The sequence below is a fragment of the Hoplias malabaricus genome, chromosome 4 (assembly GCF_029633855.1).
Source record: "Hoplias malabaricus isolate fHopMal1 chromosome 4, fHopMal1.hap1, whole genome shotgun sequence".
Taxonomy (NCBI): domain Eukaryota; kingdom Metazoa; phylum Chordata; class Actinopteri; order Characiformes; family Erythrinidae; genus Hoplias; species Hoplias malabaricus.
In genome coordinates, this window is record NC_089803.1 from 52,597,818 (window position 1) to 52,617,671 (window position 19,854).

The window sequence follows — 19,854 nt, forward strand, 5'->3', positions numbered from 1 at the left end:
AGTGGGTTCAGGTATTGCTAATACACACTTCTATAACTGAGCAGCTCACAAACTTCATCAATTAGTGGTTCACCCAAGATACAGAACGTCTGAGGTAAGGCCCAAAACCTGATGCACAAAGCCCTACATACATCTGAAACGGATACTCTGTCAGAGACTTGGGAAAATAGACTATTCAAAACTTTATCAGTCTGGGCTAACTGATAAAAAAGATGTCTTAAAACAACAAGTTCAAAAAAATCTATTTTTTTAATAAGGGAACCTGAATTTCTTGCTCTGTGTCTAAACATGACCCTGAGATACTGTATATTTATTTTAATAAGAGTAACAATTGAGGGCTTAGAGTCTACCATTTCATTTTCCCTCAACATGTGTTTGTGTGTGTGTGTGTCTGGACTGAGCTCTTTGACCTGTAGTTTCTTCAACAAATTTTTCTCTCAGACAGATTTTGAAGAAGAGAGAGAGATCATACCGAATTTGGAAACTGCAGGATTTTGGTGCCCTTAGTGACCACCATTTACCATCAGTTCTTTACTCTACTGATGGCTGACTCTCTTTGAGGATAAAAATGGAGTGCCCCAGATGCCTCAGTTTTGAGGATGCTGATTGGCTAAATTTATGCTGCTATTTTTGCATTTTCTCTCAGCAACAGTTTTTGATTGTCTGTGCTTCTGTCATACACACAGACAGGATGGGCACTTTCTATTGACCAGCCACCACACACGTGCACACACACACACACAAACACACAACAGTAGTTACATTAAGTACGTTCTGGGAAATCAGTTGGTCGACCCTTAGTCCCAAAGTGTTACTCTCTTGTTGCTCGTTGTATATAAATCTTAGTACAAGCAGGAACTACTCAATAGTATGCACTGAATATGTACCAAAACTGTAAAGTGTTACTGAACATTTCATAATATTTTTAAAAAATTAAAACACATACCTGAACAGATCAAATGAACATCACGTTCATGATAACAGCTGTGTTTACCCCACCCTAATGATCCGCATTTTTTAAAGGTTGCTGTTCCCTCACATTCCACAAAACTCATCCAGATTGGCCCAGATCCTAGTTTATCCACATCTATGATCAGTGTCTCCCCGCAGTCCAACTCTCTACACACCACTGAAGCAGCTTTGTCATTTATGCCCTTAACACAGAGTGTTCCCCACTGTCCTCTGTGAAGAATCTCCACTCTCCCAGCACAGCGACTGTCACCATCCACCAACCTCACACTGCCTGTACAATAAAAAGTAATGAAGTGAGAAAATAACTTTTCTTAGGAGTAAGAAAAATAACTCTTTGATGGCTGACAAGATGAAATAAAATCACCATAGCTGGTTTTTAAGAGATAAAAAAAAGCATTACATGTTTTAAAATGTGAAATCAGTTCTTACGTGCACAGATCAGGCCCACATCATTGTCATGGGAGCAGTTGTGGTTGAATGAAGATGATCTTGGACAGAAGGAAATCTGAGATTCATTTCCTCTACACTGAAGCTCCTCTGGCCACACCTGGTCCTCCCCTCTGCCAAAAGCAGCTGCTCCCAGCACCTCCACAGGATGCCCACAGCCCAGCTCTCTACACACAACCTCTGCATCCTGCTGATCAAACCCTGCATCACACACTGTGGACCAGGTCTCTCCATGAAGCACCTCCAGTCTCCCAGAGCAGTGAGATCCACCAACCAGCCGAACCCCTGAAGTTTAAATATCAGGAAATAAATATGTTGTCAACATAATTACTATCAAAATAAGATGCAGCTGGCCAATAAAATCAAGAAAATGCCACCTTCCTTGGTGGACATATCTATCTATATGTATATATCAGTAACTTTTCAGACTAATATGAATGATTATATTACAGAGCAGTGCAGAAAGATACAGATATATTTTATTTTAGTAATTTTTAGAGGGTCATATGATGGATCATAAACTTGGTTGTGTGTGTGTGTGTGTGTGTGTGTGTGTGTGTGTGTGTGTGTGTGTGTGTAAATTCGTGGATGCTAACTGGGTAAATTTCTCAGCAACAGTTGTTTAATTGGCTGCACAGTGATTTTAAACATTGCTCTATAGTATTTACATTTGTAACACACCTGTTGTATATAACTGGTTAATTATTATTTTAAAAATTGCTTATTTTATAAAGAAAAGAATATATACTTCCACCAGGTACTGAGAGAAACTGTGGTTTTCATCACACCCCTCCTCTCATACCTCTTCCTCTATCTTACCTCCTTCTTTCCTTGATCATCACCCTTATCCCTACACCTCCTCTCATTCTTCTTCTTCCTCTTACTCCTCCCCCAATTCCCATATTCTTCATCATCCCCCTTAGCCCTCCTCAAACTTCTCTTCTTCCTCCTATTCCCTTCCCCCACATCTCCAATGCATATAAGGCCCTCCTAAAATATTTGGTGTAAAACTGGACTGGGAACAGACTGGAATGGGTTCAGAATGAACTGCCTATAGACTGAACAGGTGACAAACTGATGACAAAGCTGTGCCCATGCTTTTCTGCATGCACGTAAGGAAACCTCTGAACCTCCAAACTCCAGGTCATCCTGGGATAGACTGCAATCACCCATTTGTACTCATACAGGATCCTGTGTATGTGTAAATAAACTCCAGTTGACCCTGAACTCCAGTCTCCTGACTCTTCAATGCCGAATTTCTAAAAAGGGAGAGATACATCCTGGAGCTCTCTATTGACCTGTGTGTAACAGTGGTCGTCTGATTAATCGGTTGGCTGATTAATGTGACAGATTAATGTCATTTTGAGATTCTTGACATTGGCCAATGCCTCTGCTCATCAGAGCAATTACATAAAGCCTCGTTAGTCGTGAGTCACCATTTTACATGCAAACATTAGTGTATGGAGTCAAAAAAAGGGTAAAAAAATGTTGAGCTTGAGTTTGAAAAAAAAATGAGTTTGTAATACAATACAGACTTTGTAACTGCATTTCAGCAACTACATACACGTAAAACTAAAATCCACAAATGTATTGGAATGCACAAATTTAAAAAAACAACAATAATAATAATTTAAATTCACAAATGTGTAAAAAAGATTTACATTTATAAATCAAATGTTGTGAATGTGTGAATCAGTACCTTCTCAAACGGCTTAAAATGTGCAATAGCAAACCTTTTTAAGGTTCCAAATGTGACTGTGGGAGTTTTTGAATGAGATGGAAAAAATCCACACATTCGCCTTCTCTGCTGTGTGTGCGAATCTCTTTTTGCAGTAGCGCATTTAAGACACTATTTTGACAGCCAATTGATGGACCAATAGGAAAGCTTTAGCTGGACCAATCAGATTGCGAGGTTGGTTTAACCAATCAGAAAATTGATTTGTTGCTGTCAACCATAGCACTTGTAGTGGAAGTAGTATGCACACTTTCAGTATCAACCCATGAGCCATGAGAGACATGAAACCATGTGACCTTACGTATCCGGAGATGAACGGGGAGCATGTCACTGACGGTGCCTTCCGGCATGACTTCCTGGAGAATTGCAGACGCGGGCCTTGTAGGTTGCAACCGCGAGCGTTCATTTTCTCCTGAGGCTTTCAGAAGCAGCCGTCGGAGCTGGTGGTGTTCTGAAGGTCTCTGTGGGGATTCTTTGTCATCGCTGATCTGCCGCCTTGCGTGAGAGAGAGAGAGACACGTCCATGCAGGTCTCTCCTGTGCAGGTTTCTACATCTCAGAAGATCATTCTGAGGGTGCGTGCAGCAGTCCTCTTCGTGGCGTTGTCGTCGTTTGGAGGGTCAGAGGTTTAAGTTTGCCTTCATGCTCTGGGTGTGGCGTTGAAATTTTGCTAGGGTTAAACTATAGCTCTTCTTAATCGGTAGTTTCTATCTGGACCACGCTTTAAAAGTCCAAGACTGTTTAAGAAAGTCATGAGTCTGATGCCTGCAGAGTCATTTCCAAAACTTAGGTCATTTTACTCTTTTAGCCTTGAAAAAGGCTAAAAGATATAACGCCCCAAGTATCTGGAGCCTTGAAGTGAAGAGTCGAACATTGGAGAAAAAGGGGCAGAAGCCCAAACAGCTTAAAATCTCAAAAACGTGAAAAAGCTCAAAAGCTGGAAAAAGCTTGTGTCATTTGGTGCCACAGGTTTTTATCCAGAGTTTAGAAAACCCGCCCCGAATACTTGATTCGTCCTCAATGAGGGAGAATTGGAGCCTTTCTTGCTTGGGAGTGGCATCATATAGAATTTATGACACTTGACAAGACAAAGACTTGACCATCCCTGAGTGAATACTTTGCAATATAAAAGATTATGTGTTAACACAAAGTAATATCATTAAGAAAAAGACAACCATGTTCTATATAATTACCTACCTTGGTTCTACATAAATTCATATAAAACAAAAATGACCTTAAATACATGTAAATTAGATCCACCTATTTTGATTGTCAAAACAGGATTAATCCCAAACAGTTGTGCACATATGTAACTTCAAATTGTTTTAAACCAATTAAACTTTAAACCAATTAAAGTTTGTGATTGTTTTGTTTAACAATCTTTCAAAAGGTGTGAGAGAACAGTTTTAATCAAATTTGAGTCTGTTTGTCTCTCTGCACTTTGCTGAGATTCTCCTCTTGACCCTGGGACCTTGGGTCGTAAACGTCCTGGAGTGAGGTTTTACGAGCCTGCTCTGGATGCTAATCTTACATTCCGATCTTTGTTGGAGATGTCTCTCAAAACTAGCGAAAGCTTGGGTATTTAAAATCACATCTTCAGAAAGTCAAAATATCTTATTAGAAATGAATACGCATCCATCATATCCACTACATATCCCCCCTTTCAGATCATGCTTTCTTTCTAGAAGCATTGAGCTGATAATGCAGAGATGAATGTGAATAGCAAGGTCAGTGGAATCATTTATTCATACACTCAGGGTTGATACCTTTCTGGGATCATTTAATATGGGAATACACCTTTATTGGGCTTGATCCAATATGCTGGTATGAGGGTTCACCTTACATTAAAAGTGTCTGTTAACTAGGAAATCTTATTGTTATCAAAGGAAATGTTCAAGGGTAGTTATTCATGCAAATACTTAAAAACGTATCTTTGCCTTAGTGGTAATTACTGGATAAGCAGGGTGTTCCTCTATAGTTAAGCTAACTACTAAGAACTCTGATTTAACATGACTAGTGGGCATAGGCCTGTTAGGCATTGAATGTGAGCGTTATCACCTTAGATTGCTGAAGAAATAAAGAAAAATAAGTTTTCCAGAGGAAAGAAAAAAATTTAAAACAGTACTGTGTGCTGACTGCGTCACCCCGCTTTTGAATAGTTCGTCGTGACTTAATGAATAAGCTGTGTGTCGCGACGGACAGTGATACACAAGTTAGAATGGAATACAATGCTTGAAGTAGAAATTAGAATTTTTATTTCTAGATTTATATACCACATATTACTTTATCAAGCGGATGCAACATAGGTACAGATGAAAGTTTGTTTGTTTGTTTTTTGTAATATATATTCGGTTGTGGAAGTAGTATGCACAATTTCAGTACCAACCCATGAGCCATGAGAGACATGAAACCATGTGACCTTACGTATCCGGAGATGACTGGATTGGCTGTGGCAGGAGCTTATGAGCCTGTTTCTCACCTTTCATGAACTTTTGGGCCAGTTTAATTGAGTTGTACTTTTGCAACTTGTCCCCCCTTTTCAGCCTTTCACGGAACATATTTTGGTCATAACCATTTTTGCATCCCCTTTTTGCTCTTTTCCAGTCTCTGCTGGCTGACTGCAAATGCGGCTCTGAGGAGTTTTGCAAGCTGCCCTTATCTTGTTGTGTGTTGTATGTATTTTGCTGGACTATGTGATGTTTCACTTTAATCCCTTTTTGTCCTGCACTTGAGAATGGAATGGAATCAAAATCACATGGGATGTTTTTGTGGTTACCCTGGTTCGTCAGGTCTTTTAATTTATCTCTTTCTGGAGGCCATTTGGGATCCAAATGGGTGTTAGCAAAAGGGACTGTTATTGTGTGGACAGTCATTTGTTCATCATGAGCTGAGATTCTCTGGCTCATGGCATCCTTTGTCATTGTTGGAGTGTGAAAGGTGTTAGTAGTCTCTGTGGACCTGGTGTTTAGGTGACAGGACTGAGCTTCAAGGTGATGTGTGTGTGAGATGGGCAGGGGTTTGTGAACCTGGGCCCAGATCTTCAAACACTTGAAGTCAATCAGTGGCTCAAGCCTGTTGAGCAGGTCCTTGCCAATAAGGAAGGGAATGTTTTCAATAGGAGACAGATATACAGGGTGAACCAGACTTATGGGTCCTATTGTTATGAGCACTCTTGCCACAGAATTTATTTTGATACCAGTGTATGAATAAGGCACAATTTGGAGGGAACAGTTTTGTAACTATAATCTCTGTGGCGTGTGGTCTGCTGCAGCCCACACTTCATCAAAGAGTGTGGATGACATCAGTGTGATGTCTGATGCAGTGTCCAAGATAGCTTCTTGTACAAGCTTCTTTTCCAGGACTGTGGTCAAGTTTAATCTACGAGCACCCCCCTTTTCTGTTAAATGGCCCAGGAACTGTGGTGCAGGTGGATCACCTTGAACAACCGTGAAATTAAGAGGTCAGACGTGCGAGTCTGAATTGCAGGGGTCATGCTCAGTTTCACCTGAGGTGTCTGAGAAGAGGTCAGCTGTCTGACGCTCCTTGTTACACAGGTGCGAAAACACCTGTTCAGTGGTTACTGGAATTTCTGTGCTAATTCCAGATACTTCAGACCCATTCGCATCATCTGAGCTTTCGCACTGGTGCCAGTTCTCATCCCTGTTCTCGTTAGTCGAATTAGGACAGGGGCTTTTGTCTAGGGTTTTGTCGCGTGTGTGAGAGTTTTGGGGCCATCGGTGGTCCAACATATTTTCCTTGGGTGCTGGATTCTCATGCCTACTGACTGGGAATTTATTCTGAGGGTGCCCTGACATTAACAAATTAACACAGGGGTTTGAGTGATGTTGAGTTTCACCTGACCAGTGAGGACTGGAGTGAGGAGAACTCCTATTGGATTGTAAGGGTTTATTAATCTCCTGATTTTCTGTAAGCCTGTGAGATGGAGCAGGTTTTGGATACCATGATTCAGCCCTAGAGGCTTCGTCTAGCTCCATGGGGGAAGGCTGAGTGTAACAATTAAAATTTTGTGGCATTCCTGGCCGTTGATTTAAGGTTTGTTGGTCTTTTAAAAAGCCTTTGAGTGCTAAGTCACGCAGCTGTTTGCTAGACAGGGTGCGTGGACATGCTGCAACCCCTAGATAATAACTAGTGTTGGGATGGAGATTTAGGACAAACAGTGTTTTGAAATTCAACTCTTCTTCCATTCCTGGTTCATTTCGGGGCTCGAAATAAGCTTGTCTAAGGCGGTGATAGTACTGATGGGGTGACTCCTGCCTTTGTTGTTTAACTTGTAGTGCTGTCACCAGTCCTGCCTGTGACAGCTGATTGGAGAACTCCTTCTCCAAAGCGTCACAGAACACATCATATTGTCTCCTGACATAGTTAGGTTGCCATTCAATGAAACTGCTGACTTCCCTGCTGGATGTCATTCTGATCAGGTAGATTCTGTCATCTACCGTGGCTCCGGGGAACCTTTGCAAAAAGAAATCTATGTCTTTTAGGTACGAATAGATTTCATTTGAGCCATCCGGCTTTGGCTCGAAGCGCATTATGTGGTGCACGATTCTGTCCAGGTCCATGTAGGAGGGAGTCTGGTACTGTGCTGGGGGCACATAGCTAAACTGTGTTGTAAACAATGTTCACCTGTGTTTGGGAGGACTCTGTTAGCCTCCAGTGTTGGAGCTGGTGTAGGGCCTGTTGGTGCTGGGAAAGGTGACTCAGGAATACCTTTGAACTTCGGATTCTGCAGCTCCCTATAAATGTGAGTGGTTCTCTGTTGGTTGCTAAATAGCTGTGAGCGTGCCTTCTCTAGCTCTGCTTTAACACTGTTTAGCTTGCTTTCTGTCTCTGACTGCAGGTGCTGAGACAATTGGAGTTCATCTTTGACTGCAGCAAGTTCTGCTGTTTTTGCATGCAGTGCCATTAAATGATCAGGCTCTTTGCGAGCATTTCTCCATTTCTGGGCTCATCATTTGTGTTTTCACTGCTTCTAAGTCTATGTCCTGGACAGTGTGTTGGATTTTTTTCTATTGCTAGTGTAGCCATTTGGCTGACTACCTTTATTAAGGCCTCACCTTTAGGTTTCTCCATTAAATGGAGGGCCATTAATTGTGACATCAGATTTGCCATGTGAGAGGGCTCAGCGCTGTGGATCATGGTTGTATATTCTGACACTGTGGTTCCTGTTGAGCTTGCTAATTACAAATACACCTCAGTCAGGGGACTTACCACTGATGCTTGGTGACTGGGTTGTGTGTCAGATTTAATACTAACTAATGTTTAATTATTGCAGTTTTATTTTATTTCACCTCAACCAATATAGATTTTATAATCAGTAATTGGTTACTTCCACTTATGGAAGTATGAGTAAAGGATAGAAGCAGTACAACAAATATAACTTACAATTTACATGTGAATTAACTGTACTATATGAAAGACAACTGCTTTAAATTAACTTGCACTTACACAAGTCATACACAAGAGTGCACCAGAGAAACTTTTGCGAAAGGGGGCACTATAAATTGACTTCAGTTGCAATAGCACAAGTTATACACAAGGGTGCACCAGAGAAATTTTACATGCAGTAGCGCAAATCATACGAAAGGGGGCACCATAAATTGACTTCAGTTGCAATAGCACAAGTCAGCCACAGGGCTCCTGGTGTTTCCAGGGCTGGGTCAGTGGCGACACCTTATTTACTTAACTCCTCCCCCTGGGGTAGGTTCACTGGTTTGGCATAATGTAAACCATTCCAGTTCGGAAACTGAAGGGAAAACACACCATTGACAGTCTTAAACAAAACAGGGACCTTTGTTTGGGCCGCTTTAGAGCGAGTTCACTATTCACGTTGTTTTACAAATTCAAGGCACGAGATTCTGCGTGCAATTATGACCGCGGGATTCGCGGTCTCACTACTTATGGGTTGACACAAACAATTCCTGCATTTATGAACGTATTTTAACAAGCCGTATATCAGAGGTACAAAATTTGCCGATCAAAAGCTGGAATTCACAGACTTTTGGGCGATTCAGAACGTACACATATACGGAGATTCGCTCATAGTGATTCATTTAACCTCTCCCGGGTGTGTCATACGCTTTTCATGCAGGCGATTAAACAGTGATGCAGCACAGCTGACAAACCCACAGTATTACTTCACAATTGGGCGCACGGAAGCAGCCTAATAATTTCACGAATGAAAAGCGTGTTCACACTAATCATTAAATCAAAACAACAGTGAAATGACAATCATCGCTCACATTCAAGGCTTAATTTAGGAACAGGTCCTAGTTATGAATTAGAGGTGGGAGGAACCAGTTGTGAGGCCTGTATCTCTTAAAACAGGCTGTTCTTATCGCTGAAGCGCAAGGCTGCGCTTAACTTACTAGTGTGCGATTTTTTCTTGTACAGGAATCATAACTTCCGATCACGACTATTAATCAGAGCCTTACTGTTGGGTGCCAAAATTAAAATATATATATATATAAAATAATTAAGCCCCACGTTGGGCGCCAAAATTAAATTATATATATATATATATATATATATATATATATATATATATATATATACATGTAAATTATTTCCACCTATTTTGATTGTCAAAACAGGATTAATCCCAAACAGTTGTGCACATATTAAAGTTTGTGATTGTTTTGTTTAACAATCTTTCAAAAGGTTTGAGAGAACAGTTTTAATCAAATTTGAGTCTGTTTGTCTCTCTGCACTTTGCTGAGATTCTCCTCTTGACCCTGGGACATTGGGTCGTAAACTTCCTGGAGTGAGGTTTTACGAGCCTGCTCTGGATGCTAATCTTACATTCCGATCTTTGTTGGAGATGTCTCTCAAAACTAGCGAAAGCTTGGGTATTTAAAATCACATCTTCAGAAAGTCAAAATTTCTTATTAGAAATTAATACACATTCATCATATCCACTACACGTTTTTCCACCAAATAAACTGAGTGAGAGGGAGGGGTATGTGTGTGTCTGTGAGAGACTTCACGACAATACCGTAAATGTGAATTACACTTAACAACAGGTAGGGGGAGCTCAGGACACAAAAAATGCCCATTCTTACATATTCATTCATTCATTGTCTGTAACCGCTTATCCAATTCAGGGTCGAGGTGGGATACCTAGAATCACCGGGTACATGGTGGGGACACATGCTGGAGGGCCGTCAGACCTTCGCAGTGCGCCACACTCACACATTCACACCTACGGACACTTGAGAAGCCAGTCCACCAAACAATGTGTGTTTTTGGACCGTAAGAGGAAGCTGGAGCACTCTGAGGAAACCCACACGGACACAGGGAGAACACACCAAACTCATCACAGACAGTCACCCGGAGTTATGCGCTACCGTGCTGCCCAATTCTTACATAGTATTCAATTAAAAACGGGCATAGAACTTTAGTGTCCTGCAGTATGTGTTAAATTGTATGGAGATGGTTTTGGAAACAGATGATAAAATATTTTCTCCCAGTCTTTACAGATGAAAAGATATATACATTTATTTGTCCCTTTTAACAATTAGTCTATCTAAAAAACAAAGAAAACAGAGAAAACTTTTCACAATTTGTGTACCAGCTTCCTAAAGATAATACTTAATAATACCATATGGACTGTAATATTTTGGGATACTCACATATAATCAAAAATTAATAATGAAAATTAACCTGATTAAATATGAAGCTGTGTGAATAAATTCACATTTGACAGGTAGGAATCAATACATTTTCTAATTTTTAGGTTATTTTACCTGAGCAGATGACACCAGCATCAGAACTATGGTCACAGTTGTGTTTTCTCCACCCTTTTGATTTACAGTTCTTCAGTGTAGACTCAGATCCTCTACAGTCAACACCATCCATCCAGATTGTTCCTGACCCTGCTCCAAAATGAGCATCACTCAGTGCATCTACAGCCTCCCCACACTTCAGCTCTCTACACACCACTGCAGCATCTCTCATATCCCAGTTATTACTGCACACTGTTCCCCACTGTCCTCTGTGAAGAACCTCCACTCTCCCAGTGCAGCGAGTGCCACCATCCACCAATCTCACACTCTCTGTAGAACAGTGAGAGAACCAAGACCTCAGAACCAAGTCCAAGAAATCACAAAGGCATATACAGTTATTTGTAGACTATGCTACATGCTAGAGTCATTTCTTGAGCTACTGTAAGAAAGCTGGTTTACTGTTAAGGAATTTCAACCTCCTGAAACACATCTTCACAAACCAGGGCTTCCTCTTCATGTCCCAAATAATGGCAGATGTTTGTAGGATGCTACAGATAAGAAACACCATATTTCTGTTTACTTTCCACATACTGACATGCTCATGAAAATATTTAACCAGACAACACAACAAATGTTACATAGTGTGGTCTACAAGGATCTGTGAAAATGAGACCACCTGCTTATGATTATTTACAGTACATCCCCATATATTCTCCTTCTGAATGGGGAATAAAAATGAATGATAAAAAAAAAAAAAAAAAAAAAAAAAAAAAAAAAAAAAAAAACTGGGCTGGAAATAAACAAGCAAATGGAGCAAGTACATCTGTACAACCCTTACGTTTTTTGTTAGGGAACAAATGTTGCTGTTGGTTTCATCTGCCATATGCAAATTTCTAGAAAACTGGCAGACACTGTACAAAGTTTAGCAGGAAGACTTAGTTCTGACCTTCTCTAGCAGCATGGTAAGTGCCAGAATAAATAAATATACTCCATTAACCTGTTAAACATGAGGAGTGAACCATAACCTTGTTGTCTTGTTGTTGAGACTGTGGCCTGAAAACTGAAAAGAATAATTTGTAACACTAAGTATTTTAATCCTGCAGTTCATTATAACTATGACTACCTATAAAACATTAAATTCCAAGATACAGCTCTTACCAGAACACATCAGACCCACATCTCCATCATGTGAACAGCTGTGTTTGACTGAAGATGATCTTGGACAGAAGTAAATCTGAGATTCATTTCCTCTGCACTGAAGCTCCTCTGACCACACCTGGTCCTCCCCTCTGCCAAAAGCAGCTGCTCCGAGCACCTCCACAGGACGCCCACAGCCCAGCTCTCTACACACAACCTCTGCATCCTGCTGATCAAATCCAGCATCACACACTGTGGACCAGTTCCTTCCATGAAGCACCTCCAGTCTCCCAGAGCAGTGAGAACCACCAACCAGATGAACTCCTGTAATAGCATTATAAAAGTAAAGACATCTATATTGTTAATATATTTTTTATGAAACTTTTGTGAGAGATTAAGATAATGATAAACAGACGGTGAATAATATGATGTTAAGGTGATCAATAAATTAGAAATTTACCTGAACAGATTACACCAGCATCAAAACTATGATGACAGTCATGTTTTCTCCACCCTTTTGATCTACAGCTCTTCAGTGTAGACTCTGATCCATTACAGTCAACATAATTCATCCAGATTGGTCCTGATCCTTCTCCAAACTGAGTATTACTTAGTGCATCTACAGACTCCCCACAGTTCAGCTCTCTACACACCACTGCAGCATCTCTCATATCCCAGTTATTACTGCACACTGTTCCCCACTGTCCTCTGTGAAGAACCTCCACTCTCCCAGCACAGCGACTGCTTCCATTCACCAACCTCACACTGTCTGCACCCCAAAAACAAATGAAGTGGAAAAAAAATGAAAAGAAGTGAGAAAAATAACTATTTAATTGATGAGATAAAATCACCATGACTTGTTTTGAAGTCAGAAATTGTGTTTCATATGTGAAATCAGTTCTTACGAGCACAGACCAGGCCCACATCATTGTCATGGGAGCAGCTGTATTTGAGCGAAGATGATTTTGGACAGAAGGAAATCTGAGATTCATTTCCTCTACACTGAAGCTCCTCTGACCACACCTGGTCCTCCCCTCTGCCAAAAGCAGCTGCTCCCAGCACCTCCACAGGACGCCCACAGCCCAGCTCTCTACACACAACCTCTGCATCCTGCTGATCAAATCCAGCATCACACACTGTGGACCAGGTCTCTCCATGAAGCACCTCCACTCTCCCAGAGCAGAGAGACCCACCAACCAGCCGCACTCCTGAAATAATATTGTTGACATATATTGATTTGTTATATTCTGTTACAAATTTTGAATTATTTTTAGCAGAAATATATATAATTAGCAATTAGACCATGAGAAGTTATATCTGTCTTTGGAGAAAAAAAATTGTCTAAGAAATGCACTGACAAAATTTATATAGATTTTTTTGAAACTGTAATGCTTTTTTTTATTCTTTAATAAAATGAAAAAATGAAAAAAAAAAAAAACTTAGAAAACCGTGTCTCAAACACAAAAATGAATTTACCTGAGCATGTAATTCCAGCATCTTTATCATGACCACAGTTATGTTTACCCCATCCTTGTGATTTACAGTTCCTCAGTGTAGACTCTGATCCATTACAGTCCACAATATTCATCCAGATTAAACCTGAACCTGCTCCAAAGTGAGCATCACTCAGTGCATCTACAGCCTCCCCACACTTCAGCTCTCTACACACCACTGCAGCATCTCTCATATCCCAGTCATCACTACACACTGTTCCCCACTGTCCTCTGTGAAGAACCTCCACTCTCCCAGCACAGCGACTGCCACCATCCACCAACCTCACACTGCCTGAACAACAGAGAGATACATATTACAGAAATACAGAAAATAAAAGAGAATGTGTACATTTCAAATTTCATGTTCCTGGCTACCGGAAGTTCACAGAGGAGTCCCTCCCCACAAGCCTGGCTTCAGTGGTTCAGCCTAGGCATCTTTGCTTGAACTGTTGTACCCGAATAAGCGACAGATAATAGATGAAGGGTTTAAAATCATCACTGTCCAGTGAAAAACATATATTTCCTAAAATACTAACTTTACATGAGAATGGAAATAATTGTAAAACCTTTTATCCCAGGAAATCTAGGAGCATATTGGTCCAGTCATTATAACATTTTTACAGATTGTGATGGACAGCTGCTGTGTTCAAATGATCCAGTAAACAAAAAATCCACAAAAAGATATATGTTTAAATGGACAGTGGCAATATTTAACATAATATACATCACATCAACAAGAATGTAAGTTTAATTGATAAAAGATACCCCTCTTACCAGCGCACACCACTCCCACATCACTGTCATGTGAGCAGTTGTGTTTGACTGAAGATGATTTTGGACAGAAATGAATCTGAGACTCATTTCCTCTACACTGAAGCTCCTCTGACCACACCTGGTCCTCCCCTCTGCCAAAAGCAGCTGCTCCCAGCACCTCCACAGGACGCCCACAGCCCAGCTCTCTACACACAACCTCTGCATCCTGCTGATCAAATCCAGCATCACACACTGTGGACCAGGTCTCTCCATGAAGCACCTCCACTCTCCCAGAGCAGCGAGAACCATTAACCAGCCGCACTCCTGAAATATCAGTAAGTAACAATAGAGATTACAAAATGCAATTTTTAATAATGACACAAGTGCATACACAGTATGCAAAATTGTTTATTTACAGAACTGAAATCAATTACAACAATCACTGATTCTGTCCTATGCAAAGATTTAAGAAAATTATGTATTTCATTTTTAAGCTTTTAATTTCATGAAAAATTAGCATAAAGAAAAAGAACTAGCACCATATACAATTAAGAGAGCACCATCTATAATTGGGTGAGCAGCAGATTTTATAATTATCTGGTGGACTATAGCTTGTGTATCTGATATTCACCAGATTGTGTCATAAAAAGGCCTCTAAAAACCTAATTTACAATAATAATGTAATTATGAATATACTGAACTTCTTTGAGATATCTTGATATTTTTACCATTTCAAAATTAATAAACTTTTCAGAGCATAACACATTCGTTTTTTTTTTTATTATTTTACATTTATATTTTATGGGAAAACAAAAGCATATGTAATTTCAGTAGCTTGAACAGTTCTGTACATCCAGACATTTTCAAAACAACGTAAAGTACTTAAACTTGATGACCATGTTTGAGTGAAATATGTCTTTATACCAAAAATATATTTCTGTTCAATGCATGCCAAATTATACCTCAAACAAAAATGTATTTTACCCTAACCCACTACACTAAATAAATAAATAAAATTATTCATTCAGTTATTCATTTATCTGTAACCGCTTATCCAGTTCAGGGACGCGGTGGGTCCAGAGCCTACCTGGAATCATTGGGCCTAAGGCGGGAATACACCCTGGAGGGGGCGCCAATCCTTCACAGGGCAACACAGACACACACACACACACATTCACACCTTTGAGTCGCCAATCCACCTGCAACGTGTGTTTTTGGACTGTGGGAGGAAACCGGAGCACCCGGAGGAAACCCACACGGACACGGGGAGAACACACCACACTCCTCACAGACAGTCACCCGGAGCGGGAATCGAACCCACAATCTCCAGGTCCCTGGAGCTGTGTGACTGCGACACTACCTGCTGCACCACCGTGCCGCTAAATAAAGTTAAATAATAAAAAAATATTATTTCCTTTTTCACTGTTACTTTTGCACCTAGTGAGTGCTGAAGGACAACTTTGTACCAAATGAGGCCAAACCCCAGGCCTGAGTGTTCAGGCAGAGAGGCAGAAAAAAATAAACAGGCCTCGACATTCAAACCACATTAAACTATGTTCTATGTTAAAAATAATTTCAATAAAAACTTTATAGAAAATCTTTACAGAAAGTGGAGAAAGTTCAAACTAAAAATTACACAATGTTTTGTAAAATGTCTTTACACCACAGAATATATAAATATTTGTAATGTGCTGAGAGTTAATTCTGAATGTGGATGTAATAAAGCACAAAAATGAAACACAAAGGAGATAAAACATAACTGACTGTGATACTCAGAGGTGGTACACACTATCTGGCAGAGAGTGTTTAATGCAAAGCCATAGGTTAATGCTGTGATAGAGTAATGGTCCCTTATTTGGCGGTACGTCGCCCCATTGCCCCAATAAACAAACCACCCATGCTGGCTGGGTCAGTGGACAAATGCAGAGCTGTTTGTGCACTGCTGCAATCAATGCACTGCCAAAAATGGAACTGTTCAGATAAAGAGCTGTTGGGCCATGCAAGATGCTATCTGACCCTAGGGGAGGGGCTGTGGCACTCATGGGGGGTTAAATGTTGAGCTTGGTGTGTGGCAGTGTCTATGTGCAGGGCGTTATTCACCAATCAGGTGAACAGGAGGCTATTCCAGTTCTGCCACATTCATTCATTCATTCATTATCTGTAAGCGCTTATCCAGTTCAGGGTCGCTGTGGGTCCAGAGCCTACCTGAAGTCATTGGGTGCAAGGCAGGAATACACCCTGGAGGGGGCACCAGTCCTTCACAGGGCAACACACACTCACACATTCCATCACACATTCATACCTACAGACACCTTTGAGTCGCCAATCCACCTACCAACGTGTGTTTTTGGACTGTGGGAGGAAACCGGAGCACCCAGAGTAAACCCACGCGGACACGGGGAGAACACACCAACTCCTCACAGACAGTCACCCGGAGCGGGAATTGAACCCACAACCTCCAAGTTCCTGGAGTTGTGTGACTGCGACACTACCTGCTACACCACCGCATCAGTTCTGCCACATCCTACCATCCATCCATTATCTGTAACCGCTTATCCAATTTAGGGTCGCGGGGGGGTCCAGAGCCTACCTGGAATCATCGGGCGCAAGGCGGGAATACACCCTGGAGGGGACGCCAGTCCTTCACAGGGCAACACAGACACACACACATTCACACCTACAGACACTTTCGAGTCGCCAATCCACCTACCAACGTGTGTTTTTGGACTGTGGGAGGAAACCGGAGCACCCGGAGTAAACCCACGCGGACACGGGGAGAACACACCAACTACTCACAGACAGTCACCCGGAGCGGGAATTGAACCCACAACCTCCAGGTTCCTGGAGTTGTGTGACTGCGACACTACCTGCTACACCACCGCATCAGTTCTGCCACATACCAAACCAAAATTACCGTTGTTCCCTTGCTTCCTTTTCCCTGTGCACTTTTAAGGGTTCAATATAGGTCTTGTTACTCCGCCTCTGGTGATGTCACAATATTTATAATCATGAAACGTGTCAGTAGTTATTATATTTAGATTTGTTGCAATTATCCAATGAACTGTTTTGTTGTTGTGTGAGAGTTGTGTGAACTGAGTTGAACATTTTTAAACTCCTGACATTAAACATTTTCTAGCAACTAAGAAAAACTGACATTGGTTTCCAGTAAGTGTTAAGAGCAGAAAAAATAAGAAGAGCCTATTTCTTTTCATCTGAGATTGAATATAGATCTTCAATTTGTATACAGTTGTTTAAAATGGTTATTCTCCAGGATGACTTTCTGCAGTATGAAACAAGTTTAGCTTAATTTATTTTTTTATTAATTTATTATGGGTAACTTAGACAAAATGATGAGATCATGGGTTAAAATTATCAGTTATCAACTCCACATTTTAAGTCAATATGTAGAAAATATTAACAATATTGCATTTTCTTATTGTAAGACTTAACACTCAAAATATTATATGTGATTATTAATATATCAGCAATGAGAGATGACTCCATCTTTCTGGAAATAAAGTGAAGACAGATTCCTGAACATGCTGCTGTTGCTCCTTCCATCCACATATTGCTGTTAGCCCTAATTTTAATGATGTTTTTTAAAGCTTTTGTGTGGCTGTTGTGCAAAATAATCATGCACTTGCTCAGACCTGTACTGCATAGTTCAAATTTTCACTACTCACTGTAAATCAAATGTTGTGAATGTGTGAATCAGTACCTCTCAAATGGCTTACAATGAACCAGAGCAAACATTTCTGAAGCTCTAAATGTGACGGGAAGTTTTTAGATGTGGTGGGAAAAAATCCACGCATTCACCTTCTCTGCTGCGGATTTAAGACCCTGTTTTGACGGCCAATTGATGGACCAATAGGAAAGCTTTAGCTGGACCAATCAGATTGTGAGTTTTTTTTAACCAATCAGAACATTGATTTGTTGCTGTCAACCACAGCACTTTTCTAAAAAAAAAAAACTCTGGTTCTTGAACCGGATCTGTTCCTGATTCTTGGAACCTTGGTTCTTTCCAGTGAACCGGCCTGCGTTTCTCCACATTTAGAGGGGAACCAGGAATACGTTATCAGCGGAGGACGTTCTTAAAAGAACCTAGCATTGTTACTTACCTGACTCCCCATTGTATCTCTGGCTGGCAGCACCATGACGGAGAATTGGAGGTGTTTACCAACAGCGTGCAATAGCTGAGTGTTCTGATTGGTTAAACAAACCTCGCAATCTGATAGGTCCAGCTAAAGCTTCCTTATTAGTCCATCAATTGGCTGTCAAAATAGGGTCAAAAATCTGCAAAAATGAGGGTCACACATGCAGCAGAGGAGGCACATTTTAAGCCATTTGAGAGGTATTGATTCACACATTAACAACATTTGATTTGCAAATGCAAATTTTTTCTACACATTTAAAAATGATTTCTATACATTACAAATATATTTTTTCTATATTTGTGAATTTTAAGTATTATTATTGTTGTTGTTGTTTTGAATTTGAGCATACCAATACATTTGTGGATTTGAATTTTACGTGTATGTAGTTGCTCAAACAAAGTTACAAATTCCATTACATCTGTGAGTATTGTTTTACAAGCTCAAATAATTTTGACCCTTTTTTGATTCCATACCAAGTAGGACTAAAAGAAAGGAGTGTGGAATGCTGCCTTAGAAAACTTCACTTTTTTTGGAGCACCCATCAGGGCTTCTGTATTTCTTTTTAGAGAATTCTAAATTCTGACGAATTGTATTAATAAATTATTTCTGAATTAATTTTAAGAAATATTACCTGAACAAATGACTCCAGCGTCTTCATTATGATCACAGTTCTGTCCATATAATTCACTTGTGCATGTCCTCACTGAAGAATCTGATCCTCTACAGTCCATATGACCCAGCCAGACTGGTCCTGATCCTGCTCCAAAGTGAGCATCGCTCAGTGCATCTACAGCCTCCCCACAGTTCAGCTCTCTACACACCACTGCAGCATCTCTCATATCCCAGTCATTATCACACACTGTTCCCCACTCTCCTCTGACCAAAACCTCCACTCTCCCAGCACAGCGACTGCTTCCATTCACCAACTTCACCATGTCTGTATGAAAGAGGGAGATAGAGAATTTTCTTTTACATAAGGCTAGAAAAAAAATTAACCAGTTCAGGATCGTGGTGGGACTGGAGCCTACCCGGAATCATGGGGCACAAGGCGGGAATACACCCTGAGTGTTCTTTTTTTTTCTGGGCACTATTACATTTAAACACAAAGTAATGAGGAAATTGATTTTGAAATATGACATAAACTGAGATACAAATAAGAAAGTCCATTGCAGGGACAAACTCAGATATAACATAATACTATAATAAATAATATTAATTTGTTGAATCCTACAAAATGTCTAGTAACATCTTTAATGATGCTCTTTTTAATGTTTAATGATGTGTACTCACCAGCTGTGGTGGGTGTGAATGTGGAGAGCAGCAGAATGAGAGTCACACAACTGTCCATCTCCCTCTGACCTGCACACAGTCCACTCAACTCAGCAACAAAACAAACTTCACCTCCTCTCTCCCAGAGACTGA

General features: G+C 40.6%; 1 protein-coding gene across 1 annotated transcript in view; it reads right to left on the reverse strand.

Moving 5' to 3' along the window:
• The window catches only part of LOC136695048 (scavenger receptor cysteine-rich type 1 protein M130-like), a 42,785-nt gene extending 23,005 nt beyond the window's left edge, over positions 1-19,780 (reverse strand). Inside the window, exons 1-10 of the mRNA XM_066668863.1 lie at positions 19,723-19,780; positions 19,121-19,369; positions 14,300-14,602; positions 13,638-13,817; positions 12,938-13,240; positions 12,493-12,801; positions 12,054-12,356; positions 10,917-11,225; positions 1,402-1,704; positions 947-1,243 (exon numbers count right to left, since the gene is read on the reverse strand). Coding sequence (XP_066524960.1) covers positions 947-1,243; positions 1,402-1,704; positions 10,917-11,225; positions 12,054-12,356; positions 12,493-12,801; positions 12,938-13,240; positions 13,638-13,817; positions 14,300-14,602; positions 19,121-19,369; positions 19,723-19,780 — 2,614 coding nt within the window. The remainder of the gene's footprint in view (positions 1-946; positions 1,244-1,401; positions 1,705-10,916; positions 11,226-12,053; positions 12,357-12,492; positions 12,802-12,937; positions 13,241-13,637; positions 13,818-14,299; positions 14,603-19,120; positions 19,370-19,722) is intronic.
• Positions 19,781-19,854: the final 74 nt, after the last annotated feature.